At 37.7% G+C, this 13,117-nt stretch overlaps 1 protein-coding gene across 1 annotated transcript in view; it reads left to right on the top strand.

Moving 5' to 3' along the window:
• Positions 1 to 13,117, top strand: part of MGAT4D (MGAT4 family member D) — a 51,848-nt gene that overhangs the window by 24,117 nt on the left and 14,614 nt on the right. Inside the window, exons 5-8 of the mRNA XM_067036905.1 lie at positions 178 to 224; positions 8,805 to 8,880; positions 10,208 to 10,322; positions 12,883 to 13,013. Of these exons, the coding sequence (XP_066893006.1) occupies positions 178 to 224; positions 8,805 to 8,880; positions 10,208 to 10,322; positions 12,883 to 13,013 (369 nt within the window). The remainder of the gene's footprint in view (positions 1 to 177; positions 225 to 8,804; positions 8,881 to 10,207; positions 10,323 to 12,882; positions 13,014 to 13,117) is intronic.

Below are 13,117 nucleotides of genomic sequence, written 5' to 3'. Positions count from 1 at the left end.
TTTCAGTATTCTGGTCAGATCTTTTAGACGCATGGATATTTTAAATCCTTTCATAGAAAGTAAAAATGCTAGAAATTATTAAGACATAGTGACATTCCACACATAAACTAGATTAGCACGTATTAGTAGAACTATGAGTCATGCTTAGATTCAGTAAAATATTTCTCTCATTTTTAGAGTAACGAAGATTATTTAAAATCTGTGGTTGACATGATTACAAAAAAGTAAGTACTTTGTGATAAATTTAAAAATAACTGTTCTTTCATTTTTCTATCCTGTTTTATTCTGTCCAATTACATGATTTTATTAGTGATCATATTCTTTTTAATAAGTATAACTGTGCAGAAAAAACCCTGCAGTTCTATCGAGGCTGTGATGAAGTGTAGCTTATAATTTCTCCCTAATTTTGTACCTATTAAAATCCATATTTGTCATGTTATTATTGTTATAATAGCTATTCCCCATGAAATCCATGGCCTCTGAGAGAAACCTACTAGATTAATTTTTAAACATTCTTGCATTTCTTACTGTATGAGGTTACTTTCACTGCTTCTGCTTACAACCTCCTGCTTTATGCAGCCCAGGAGATGCAAGCACATGCCGATGAATCAATATGAAGTTATTAATCAAGCAAGATGCTGTGGAATGGACCCAGCCTCCCAAATCCTTATGTTTAAGTGGGCGATACAACTGGTAAAAAGCAAATCACAGCCAGGAAGCTAGTGTTATAGTGGCATGGGGACGGCCCATGTGTGAAGGCCTATATGTTCTCCCATTGTGAGAACATATAGAGGAGGAAGTATTTCACTTTACCTGCAGATACCAAGGACTTTCCTGAGAAGATGATAACTGAACTGAGTCCACGTGTAAGTAGACATGCTTCGGGCAGATAGAAGGAGGAGGGAATGCCTGGCAAATAGAATTGCTTAAGAAGGCAGAAGGGCCAGAAAGGAGCATGCTACTTTATGGGAAATATAAGTATATCCTGAATGTAGTAGGTGTTTGGAATTGAGGAAAGATTGGTGGGAGATAAGGCAGGTCATGATGAGATCATGAAAGGCCTTACATATGATGCTAAAGATATGTGCTTTTGTTTGTTTGTTTGTTTGTTTGTTTTTGTGGTTTGCGGGCCTCTCACTGTTGTGGCCTCTCCCGTTGCGGAGCACAGGCTCTGGACGCGCAGGCTCAGCGGCCACGGCTCACGGGCCCAGCCGCTCTGCGGCATATGGGATCTTCCCGGACCGGGGCACGAACTCATGTCCCCTGCATCGGCAGGTGGATTCTCAACCACTGCGCCACCAGGGAAACCCGATATGTGCTTTTTTAAAAAATAAATTTATTTTATTTATTTAGTTTTGGCTGCATTGGGTCTTTGTTGCTGCGCGTGGGCTTTCTGTGGTTGTGGTGAGCAGGGGCTACTCTTCGTTATGGTGCGTGGGCTTCTCCTTGCAGTGGCTTCTCTTGTTGCAGAGCACGGGCTCTAGGTGTGCGGGCTCAGTAGTTGTGGCGCGCAGGCTTAGTAGTTGTGGCTCGTGGGCTCTAGAGCGCAGGCTCAGTAGTTGTGGCGTATGGGCTTAGTTGCTCCGCGGCATGTGGGATCTTTCTGGACTAGGGCTTGAACCTGTGTCCCCTGCATTGGCAGGTGGATTCTTTTTGTGTTTTGGGGAGGCAGATTCTTAACCACTGCACCACCAGGGAAGCCCAGGATGTGTGCTATTTGTGCTACAGGCTTGGGTTGCACACACGGCCTTCAAGCTGAATCTGGCTAACAGGCTTGTTTGCTTCAGCCAGCAGTGTTTTGCTTTGTTTTGTTTTTCCTCACCAAATAGCTCTAGCAGGTGAAGCAAAGTTATTCTAGTCAAAAGAATTCCAGCCAGTGACTATAGAATAAATAGAATTAGAAGATCACCATTTTGAAAAGTAACTGATTCAGACATATCATGAAGTGACAGGTGGATGGGGAGCTTTGCAAGGAAGGTGTACCAGTCAGCATCCAAGCAGGATACTCTTGGTAGTTGAGAGGGAATAGAGAAAATTTAATCCAAAAAATTGGCCAAAAAAGTTTACAAGAGCTGAGAGAAGAAAGGAAACAGGAGAAGCATAAAGGGAGATGAGACTGTACCCCGAGGTCTGAGGTTGGGTGCACGGTCTGCTGCACTGCGGTCAGTGCCGGGACAGAAGGTTCTAGCCGGGCAGCCTCCAACAGAGCTGGTGCCCCCATGGACTGTGTCGCTCCTACAGTGCTGTCACTGTGCTCCATGCCGCTGTGGGAGAGACTTCACCAGAAACCGACCTCAGGGAGAATGTCCGCCTTTTCTACTGCTTTCCAATCTCTTGTTACTTACTGCCAGGAGGGCCTACCTGAAGGAGCTAGCAAGGGGCCTGCAGACCCCTGCCCTGTAATACACGGCACAGCAGAAATGCAAGAATGTGGGCTGAGAGCAGACGGGTAATTAGCAAAAAGGGATTGAGTTCCCCCACCTGAACCTCTGACCAGTCTGAGTATCACTGCCACGTAGAGTCAGGTGGTTTGACTCCCGTTGTGATGCACATGAAATACACCAAGATGTAACTGTAGGGAGTTGCTGCCCGCCAGCCTCCAAAATAAAACAAAACGACCTTGAATCTGTCAACGAAAATTCAATTAACAATCAGGTTAAGAAAAAAAGGAATTTTAATCAAGCCAAATTGAGGATTATAACCCTGGAGACAGACTCTCAGAAGCTCTGAGGACTGTTCCCCCCGGTAGAAGTCAAAGGCACAGTCAGATACATTTTTGAGACAAAGGATCGTATATCAAAATGACATACTGATATTCTACATAAAATTCACCAAAGATACATAGTCCAGGTAAGCACATACAAGGTTAGCAGTAAGTCACTACAACCCCTTACAGAGTTGGGAAAGAATGCTAATCTTTTGAGAAGTGACATCAGAAGAAAGGGGAAAAAAATGGATCTTTATGGACCAGCTGGCATTCCCATCTCTGAGGAGGTCTGGTTAATGTGTGATGCAAATGCATATTGTACACTGTGAGGGAGTGTTGGGACAGAGACAATTTTATGCTTAAATTTTCTTGTCCTGCCCTAAAATATAAATTTTGTCTCATCAAGTTGAACCAAGCCTTTAAAGCTAAACTCCAGTTTTAAAGTATATACAGTGAATAGAGGAAGCAATCTGGAACGAATCCTCAAGATGTGGGACATTCTTTAGGACAACGGACCCACTTCTTTCAAAAAGACAGTTGCGTAGGGAAAAAGAAAGAAAAACTAAAGTGACTGGTCTGGATAGTAAGCTTAAAAAAATATATCAGATGACCTATTACATGAGAGGATCTTAAGTGGATACTCATTTTGAACATCCTACCCCCAGCCCCCACCATTAAATCCTGTAGTTAGACTACTAGCGACGTGTGAATATCAACTGAGTATTATGTGATGTTAAGTAATTATTCTTAATTTTGTGAGTTGTGATACTGTCAGGTCATTATGTAAATAAATGTCCTTTTAAAATTTTCACAATGAAGAATTTAAGGGTGAAATACAACATCCAGGATTTGTTTTAAAATATTACTTCAGCAAAAAATGTGGGCTGCATAGATGAACAAGTGAAAAATTAATGGTTGTTGAAATCAGGCGATTTGGGACTCGTATTTCTACTTTCATGTATTTTGGGTAATTTCGTAATAAAAATGGAAGGAATTAGACTATTCTCAATGAGCTTAACTGATGCGGAGAAAAGTTAAAACACACTAGCTCAAAGAGAGACATGTTTGGGGAGTTTTGAGATGGGAGCATCTTCTGTGTGTTCAGGTGAAGAGGGAGGAAGCTGATAAAGCCAGGGCTATGGGGGATTGGATGCAAGGTGCACATGGAAGGAGATTCAGGCAGGACTCAGACTGAAGAGAAAAAGGGATGAGAATGGGTGAAAGAGTAGAAAAAAAGTAGTTTGGGGAAGGAAGGTGAGATGAAAGAATTCCCTCCTTAAAGGTCTCTCTTCTCTGTGAAGGAGATAAAGATCATATCTTGAGAATGAGGGATTGATTGGCAGTATATGAACTTGAGAACAGTATTGAAGGCTTGAAATAGCTGATGTGTATAAAGGAGACGGAGTTGGGCAAGATTAAGTAAAACACCATGGATGTCTAGTTCTCCCCAAAGAAGATTCCCCAGGAGAAAAGTTCCCTTATGCTTGAATCCTTAAAGTGTTCTTGTATTCCATGCTCTCCTCTCAGTTGCTTTATTCTGAATAATAACCCACTGTTTGGAGAAGACACATTAGCCTGAAATGACTTCAATCTATACTAGTTTGGTATCCTTATAAGGGATTCTTGACAAAATCAGTTAAAAAGAAGGCAGAGGTTTACAAACAATTCCTGTGGATATGACTACATAATTGCAAACAGTTGTTTCATGACCTTTAAACATTCGATAGAACATTTAATACTCTGTCAACTATAAATGTATAGAAAAATGAAAAATGTAGTAAAGCTAATATTCACTTAGTACACTGTAATGTAAAACATGGAGGCACATGAAAGAATGCTAATCATCAGAGATAATGCAAATCAGAACCACAATGAGATATCACCTCACACCTGTCAAAATGGCTATCATCAGAAAGTCTACAAATAATAAATGTTGGTGAGGGTGTGGAGAAAAGGGACCCCTTGTGCACTATTGGTGGGAATGTAAGTTGGTGCAGCCACTATGGAAAACAGTATGGAGGTTCCTCAAAAAACTAAAAATAGAACTAGTGTATGATCCAGCAATTCCACTGCTGGGTATACATCTAAAGAAAACAAAAACACAAATTCGAAGAGATACATGCACCTCAGTGTTCACTGCAGCATTATTTACAATCGCCAAGATATGGAAGCAACCTAAGTGCCCATCAACAGATGAATGGATGAAGAAGATGTGAGATATATGTATATAATGGAATATTACTCAGCCTTAAAAAAGAACGAAATTCTGCCATTTGCAATAACATGGATGGATTAGAGCAGGGGTTCCCAACCCCAGGGCCGAGGACTGGTGCCGGTCCGCGGCCTGATAGGAACCTGTCTGCACAGCGGGAGGTGAGTGGTGAGAAAGCGAAGCTTCATCTGCTGCTCCCATCACTCCCATTACCGCCTGAACCATCCCCCCACGTCCATGGCAAAATTGTCTTTCACGAAACCGGTCCCTGGTGCCAAAAAGGTTGGGGTCCGCTGGATTAGAGAATATTACACTTAGTGAAGCAAGTCAGAGAAAGACAAATGCTCTACGTTACCACTTATATGTGGAATCTAAAAAAACAAACATGCAGATAACAAAACAGAAACAGATTCACAGATACAGTGGGAAGACGAAGGGGGGGGGCGAGATAGAGACTCAGACAACTGTGTATAAAATAAATAAGCAACAAGGATATATTGTACAGCACAGGGCAATATAGCCATTATTTTGTAATAACTTTAAATGGAGTATAATCTATAAAAATATTGAATCACTACGTTGTATACTTGAAACTAGTATAATATTGTAAACCAACTGTACTTCAATTAAAAAATAAATAAAACATGGAAATTATTGAGAATAAAATATTTTATTTCTTTTAGAAAAGTTATCAAGAGTAGTTTAAGCAGTATTTGCCTTCTTCTTGTCTTATAACTTAACATTCAGAGGAAACATTTTTTTTTTAATGCTTTGGCAAATTTTCATACTCCTTTCTGAGTTTAGATCAGGCTCCTACATTTTATCATTTGCATTTTCAATGTCATGAAACATCTCTGAGAGTTCCTTTAATGCGAAGTTCTTTGCCAGCATCACATCCTGCGGGACATCCTTTTTCTTACGGCCATTTTCCTCATTTATATCAGGTAAGTCCACCCTCACTAAGCGCCTGTGGCCGCACGTCTAGAATCTCTGGAGAGGGAGGTGGCAACGTTCCCAGGGTCAGCGGTCTTCGAGTCACATCCAGAGTCGGTTCCAGCATTGTCACCTTCTGCACTTTCATCTATTGGCCAATTCCCTCTTGTTTATTTTTGTTCAGTGTCACGTGGGACTGTTTGTCACTGGCAGACAAGGAGACAACACAATTGCATGTTTTGTTGCCTGTCAGTGAACTGAGTAACAGATGCCATAATTGAAATCTTGCATATAAACTCTGTCCTGTTTCCATATAAATAAATAATATAAAGCCTAAATTTAAATCTCGTTTAAAGTCATTTTTCTCTAAAGGAAAACCATTTAAAATGCTGTACCTGGTCTCTCATTCTTTACCTTGATGGTACAAGATTTATATTATAGCTTTTGTGAGCAATATTTTATGCATTTAAATGATGTCCTTGTTGGTCTATAAATATTAACTTCTAAAACTTTTAAAATATTAACTCTTTAAAATAAAGAGTCTAAAAAATATACATACTCCTTGGGAATAGTGGTTGGGACTCCGTACCTTCACTGCAGAGGGCCCAGGTTCGGTCCCTGGTTGGGGAACTAGGATCCCACAAGCTTTGAGGTGTGGCCAAAAAAAATTTATATATGTGTGTGTGTGTGTGTGTGTGTGTGTGTGTGTGTGTGTGTGTACACACACACTCCTCCAAAGAGTTATGGACAAGAGTCACACTTAAATATTCTAATGTTCTTGCTCTTTTGCAGTTACTGTATTATGCTAACTAGTCCATTAACTTCAATCTGTCAGAGTGCATATCTGATTGAAAACTTGGAAAAGTCAAAGTACCTATAATTTTTATGAGGAAATTAATTTTATATTGTACATGTTAATCTTTTATAAGGGTCACTAACTTATAAAAGAAATATTTTGGCTAAAAAGTATTAGCTTTATGATGTTGATAATCAGGTATATCATGAAGTCATTCAGATCAAAATATGTGGACATACGTAAGGAAATTCTTTTTAAGTATTTATGTTATTTTGATTAGTCAAATATTCAGTTATAAGCTTCCACTTCTATTTATAGATTCAAAAGGCAACTGATGTCTGGGTCCTTAGAAGTCATTTCAATACCTGCTTATTTTTATCCAAACATATCACATGCCAAGCAATCAACTGACGACTCAGAAAAATTAGAGAGGTATGATATATTAGAAAATAATATCCTTAAATAACTAACTCCATCTCATGAAATGTTGGAATCAGCATCTAGTGGTTAGTATTTCAAGCACAGTGGTGTCCGGGAGCCAGTTCCTGTTGGCCACCCCTAGATTCTACTCCCAGCTTTTCTGTTTGCCGATCATCCTAGGCAGGTAATTTAGCCTTTTTTCTTTTTTAGCTTCCTCAGTTTTGTAGTGTGTATAATAAAATCCACATTACATAAATGGAAAAGTCATTGTGAAAATAAAATATGGTAGTATTTATGAAAGAATTCTGAAAAATTAAAAGCTCTGTACATATATAAAGGATTGCTATTGTTCAGTTATAAATGTGGTATGTATTACAAGAAGTATAATAATTTGGTTCCTCAAAACTCAGTAGGGCAGGGCTTCCCTGGTGGCGCAGTGGTTGAGAGTCCGCCTGCCGATGCAGGGGACGCGGGTTCGTCCCCGGGTCTGGGAAGATCCCACATGCCGTGGAGCGGCTGGGCCCATGAGCCGTGGCCGCTGAGCCTGCGCGTCCGGAGCCTGTGCTCCGCAGCGGGAGAGGCCACAGCGGTGAGAGGCCCGCGTACCGCAAAAAAAAAAAAAAAAAAAAAAAAAAAACTCAGTAGGGCAGAAGATGTCAAGTTTCAGAAAAAGGTCTTATCCCAGTAAGTTTATTGGCACTGGCTTTTTTAAAAAACTAATAAATGGTATGTCAGAATCTAGAAATCTTTGAAGGATTTTGTTTTGCTTTTAATTAATGACCTACATTTTACCCAATTTTTAGAGTCGTCAAGCTGGGAGACATTCTAGATCCTCATTTTTCCTTCTGCCTTTTATGTCTCCATCATCATTTCATTTTTAGAATCTCTCTCTACATCATCCCTCTCATCCCCAGTCCTCTGCCTTGGACTTAGTTCAGACCATTAGAGGTCTGTTGGCTTTCCTTAATCCTAACCTAGCCTCTCCTCCAGTTCATTCTCCATACTGTAGCCAGAAGAATCCTTTTTCAAATGAGATCAAGTCCACAGTTTGCTGCTAGTCATAAAAGACCCTTCGTGACCTGGTTTCTGCCAGCCGTACCATCCTCAGCTTCCTTTCCATCAGCTCTTGGTGCTCTAACTCTGAGGTGATGCGCCCCTTCACACATTTGTGCCTTTGCAATACTGCTCTTCTACACTGAGTGCCCTACTTCCTTCTGCTCTGCCCTCCCCGTCTTATTATAAGTCATCATGGTCAATATCTTTATGTAGCACTTGTCTGATTGCTCTAATTTTATGGTGTTTCTATCTTTCATGCTAGATTATGAGACCCAGAAGGACAAGAACTGCACTGTATGTTGCTCTCTGAATCTTCAGGACCTGGCCTAGTAGCTAGCTTAGTATTAAATTAGAATGACAGTTCTTTATACTTTTATTTGAACAAGACCTAAGATCAGGAAGAATATTAACTTTATTATATAGATGATAATTTGACTAACCAAAACATAAAATAAATAGGTTATGCTTATCCTAGTTTAGCAATGGCAGACACTGTCCACTGAATACAATTGGGAAACCTTTTAGTATAACTTATAAGGTATTCTGTTTCACTTAATGTAGATAGTACTTTCTGTGAGTAAAGTGTAAAAAAAAGTTTGTTTTTAACTACTAAAATGTGCTTATAAATAAAAACTAAACAATAATGAAAAATATTAACAGATTTTATTACTTATCTCTAGTTGGCGAATCAAACAAGTATTAGATTTTTGTTTTTTGATGCTGTATGCCCAACCCAAAGCTATGTATTACTTACAGGTAAGCCCTTGTTATAAATACATAATTTAAAGTGGAAGTATTATATTCTTCTTCTTTCCTTCGATTCCTTCCTTCCTCACTGTATCCCTCCACTTTACTCTGTACTTAGAAAGTAGAAAATATCCATTATATTAAAATGCCAAAAGGAAGCTTAAAATTGGTTCTATATTAGTCTTCTTGCTGGGTCACTATTAACAGAGGAAATTATAGTTACCTGAAGCAAACTGAAAAGAAATTCTCAAATTAGAAAAAAACAGAAATTCTACTGCTTACATTTTTCTGCCCACAGGTACATTAGATTAAACAAACATATTTTGAGCACTTACGCTAGACAGTGTATATGCTCATCACTGCTACCCTACATTGCCACATTTTATGAGTAACACAGTTCTACAGTGCCTGCCTTACTGTGTTTGTGAAATAATCAATTATATATAATTTGTACCTCCTAAATTCCTGTACCTCCTATATACAGTGAGGTATATACTTAGATTTCTCAACAGTAAGTATGTACCTCACCATATGAGACAGTGTTCAGTTGTGTGAGGAGTTTACAGAATGTCATTGGAGAATAGAGAGAGGGAATTAGAAAAAGGCCTGAAGCCAGTTCTTCTCTTTTACTGGAAAAACCGAAATCCCTTTGATTCCTAGTCAGTGGTAATATACTAGAAATATGAGATCCAGCCAATGTACTCGTCCCATTTTGGAAAAACAGGGTTCTGTTTTGTGCCCTGGTCTTGTGCCTGAGGACTTGCACATCTTCTGAATCATTTAGGAGGTTCTCTTCATCTATAGATTCCACGTAATATGTATTAAACTTAAAAAGAAAATTCTAGTTTCCTTTCGACCCCTTTCCCCCTCTTATGGAGAACTATTTCTAGGCTTACTGGCACCATCCTTCTAACCAGCTTGTTGGGGATGGGAGGGCCAGCTCCCTTTTGTTATCTCTTTGCCAAACACAATTATCTGGCGCTAGAACATGAGACCTGTCACCTAAACAAAAAGCCAATTAGTCTTAACCGAGAAACTGAAGTAGTTGTCAGAGTGAAAATGGATTCAGATAAGTAGATGCTTCCAAAGAGGATTTAGGTTGAATGTTCCTTTTAGTATTTAGGAAAGAAACTGATAATATCTGGTCTCAGAATCAGAAAATGAAAATTGACTAACAGGAAATACCCTCAATGAATTGAACTAAAAATCAATCTACTACCTCATAAAAACATGTTTTCCGTTTATTCTATTATAAGTATTTTCAGTTTTCAAGCTAATATAATTTGTTCCATGGAAGCATCAAAGGTACTAATGCCTTTTTTTTTTTTTTTTTTAGCTAGAAGATGATATCTTAGCTAACAAGATGTACCTTACAAAAATCACAGATTTTGTACATAACATCACTTCAAATAATTGGTTTTATATTGAGTTTTCTGTACTTGGATTTATAGGTAAGCAATAGATCTATTTTGTGGGATCAAGATTTTTAGTACACAATAATCTGAAAAGTTTTTAAGAACTTATCAAAGAGTCTGTTACTAAATGGAAAGGAATGGCATGATTTCTATAAAGATACTATTAGTTTAATAGTAAAATCAGATTCAAGGATCTGAATTTCAGAAAACGTATTTTTAAACCAAATTGTTTTGTAGGTGACAGTATAAATAAACAGATTGACTATTCACATTTTATAAAAACATAAGGCAGCTACCACTTAATGCTAGCTGCTGTGAGTCTGGCACACTTGTTAGCACCGTAACTAAGATGTACTTCCCTCTATTTTGCATAGAAAAATACTGAACTTCAAAGAATTAAAGTTGTAGGGGAAGAAATTTTAACAGAGAACTATTGTACTCTGAAGTCCTTTCAATTTCCAGTATGCCGAAGCTGACATGCTTAAAAAATATAAAAACATACGAATTATATACCCAGCACAGAAAAGTTCCTAAAATTGTGCCCATGATGTGATTGTTTCTATAATTCTTCTGTAGACTTCCCTTTTGCTTTCTTCCATTCGTTCCTCTCTTTCTTGTAGCCCTTCTTCTTTGATTTGACCCTCATGGCAGCAAGCCAAGTTACCTAATTCATTTCATATTGCATGTCGTCATTGTTTCAAGCAGGATCCCTCTCTTACTTTATTCTTTTGTTTAAAGCCCGACCCCTACCTCCACTTCTTCCCACTCCCATGATGGGTTTTGCACTCAGTATATTTCATTCAGAGTATATATATATCACATACCATGTAAAATATTTGGTGTTTATCATGTTTGTACCTGTTTAAAAGTTACATAAATGGTGACGTGATAAGCCTATTCCTGCCTTACATTTTTGTCTTCAAAACTAGATTTTATAATTGTCAATATGTTGCTTTACGTTCAGTTCATTTTTCTTACTGCTGCCTAAGTGCTACATAATAATCCATTTGACTTACCCGTTCCCAGATTGGTGGACCTTGGCTGCTTCCAGCTGTCTGCTGCGACAAAGAAATGGAGTGACATATATGTCCCCTGGGATGGGATCACTGAGGGCAAACATAGCTGGGTCTCTTAAGTACTGCCAGATTGCTTTGCAGGTTGGCTGTACAGTTTATACCCGCATAGGCAGTGCATCTGAGTTCCTGCTTCCCAATACGCTTGATACCATTTGATTTTATCCATTAAAATTTTGTTTGCCAACGGGAGGAGTATAAAGCATTTCTCTGATTGCTAGTAAAATCCATCTGTTCTTCATACACTTACTTGACCACTTTTTTCCCAAACTTTCTGTAAAGTGGTGTAGAATCCAGTTTTAAGGCCCTGAAGGTTTTTTTTCTCAGCTTTGGTTACAATAAGAAGAAAAACTGTAGGTAACAGTAATACCTGCTGAAGAGCTTGGAGAAGTAATAATTTTGTTGGTTTATTACTTTGAGAATTTTAAATTCTTTTTTGTCTTTCTCAGTAAAGTCAGGTACCAGAAGGATAGAGAATATTCACATTCTGATCATCACAAGAGCACACTGAACAAGGAGCACTGTATATGTGATACTGAATTCTTATTTAAGCTTAAATCTACAAAGGCTTTATTTTTTTGTTACCATAATAACAGTTCCATTATTAGTATTTTCCAAAAACATGAGCTTGCTAAATAGAATTTTCCGAATGCTGACAGCAGATAAGGAAAACACAAATATTAAATCACCCGTTTCTATCATTAAATCACTTGTTTTGGCTACTGTATAAATAGGTGCCAAAAAATTCAAATACAACCATATACTTGATCAGGTGACCCATATAGACTCAAGTCAGTGAAAAACTGAAACATTCCTACATCCTACTATCATGTTTATTAAATGGCTAAATGTGTCTTAACACTGTTTAAAGTGAACATTTACCTGCATCTTATACCTTCAACTTTATTTTAAAATTAAAGATGCAATGTATTAGAAATAAATAATTGGATGTAATGAAATCATACTTTAAAATATAGTAAATCTTTAAGAGTCATAATTACAAAAGAAAAATAACATTCTTATAAAATAATGCTCAAATATTGAAATAATACTGTATTTTAATCAAAATTAAGTATTAAAAGTAACAAATGTGGTAGATTGATAAAGGTCTACTTAAGTCAGTTTACAAATCACAGTTTCTGAAAAATTAAGTGAAATTAAGAGTACAAGTCCTATACTTTCCATTTAATTTATATATCTTACATGTGATTTAGACAGTTGATCCTCATGAGTTATCAAAGTTAATTTCCTAAGAGTATTCACTATTCTAAGCTTGTTTCATACTTTTCCCCCCAGAAGTGGTAGTTCTTAACACTGAAGCAGATATATTATTTTACTTCATTATCCTCCAACTTCATTAATGCTTTAAACTTTATTTGTAAGGAATAGGATATATTTAATTTTTACTAATTTGTGCTCTTTTCCCATGTTCATGGAATGAACAACTCTATATAAGGGTTATGTTATGATACATAGTATAAACACTCAAGGGTTATTGGGATTTGTTTACTTTTTCTCCATAGGGAAGCTATTTAAATCTGAGGACTTAACTGACTTCGTACATTTTTTTTTAACGTTCTACCAAGATAAACCCATAGACTTGCTCTTGGGGGATATTTTTCAGGTAAAGATGTGTAACCCAGGAGAAATTCTTGTGAGTATTTCTTTACTTTGTATTTTTAGGAAAATACTATCTGTCTAATGTAGTTACATAAATTTTGTTTACAAATTTTAGTGCATCAATTTTTTAACTTTCCA

The sequence above is a fragment of the Kogia breviceps genome, chromosome 6 (assembly GCF_026419965.1).
Source record: "Kogia breviceps isolate mKogBre1 chromosome 6, mKogBre1 haplotype 1, whole genome shotgun sequence".
Classification (NCBI taxonomy): Eukaryota; Metazoa; Chordata; class Mammalia; order Artiodactyla; family Physeteridae; genus Kogia; species Kogia breviceps.
The sequence above is the reverse complement of the archived record's forward strand: the minus strand, read 5'-3'. Positions and strand labels throughout refer to the sequence as shown.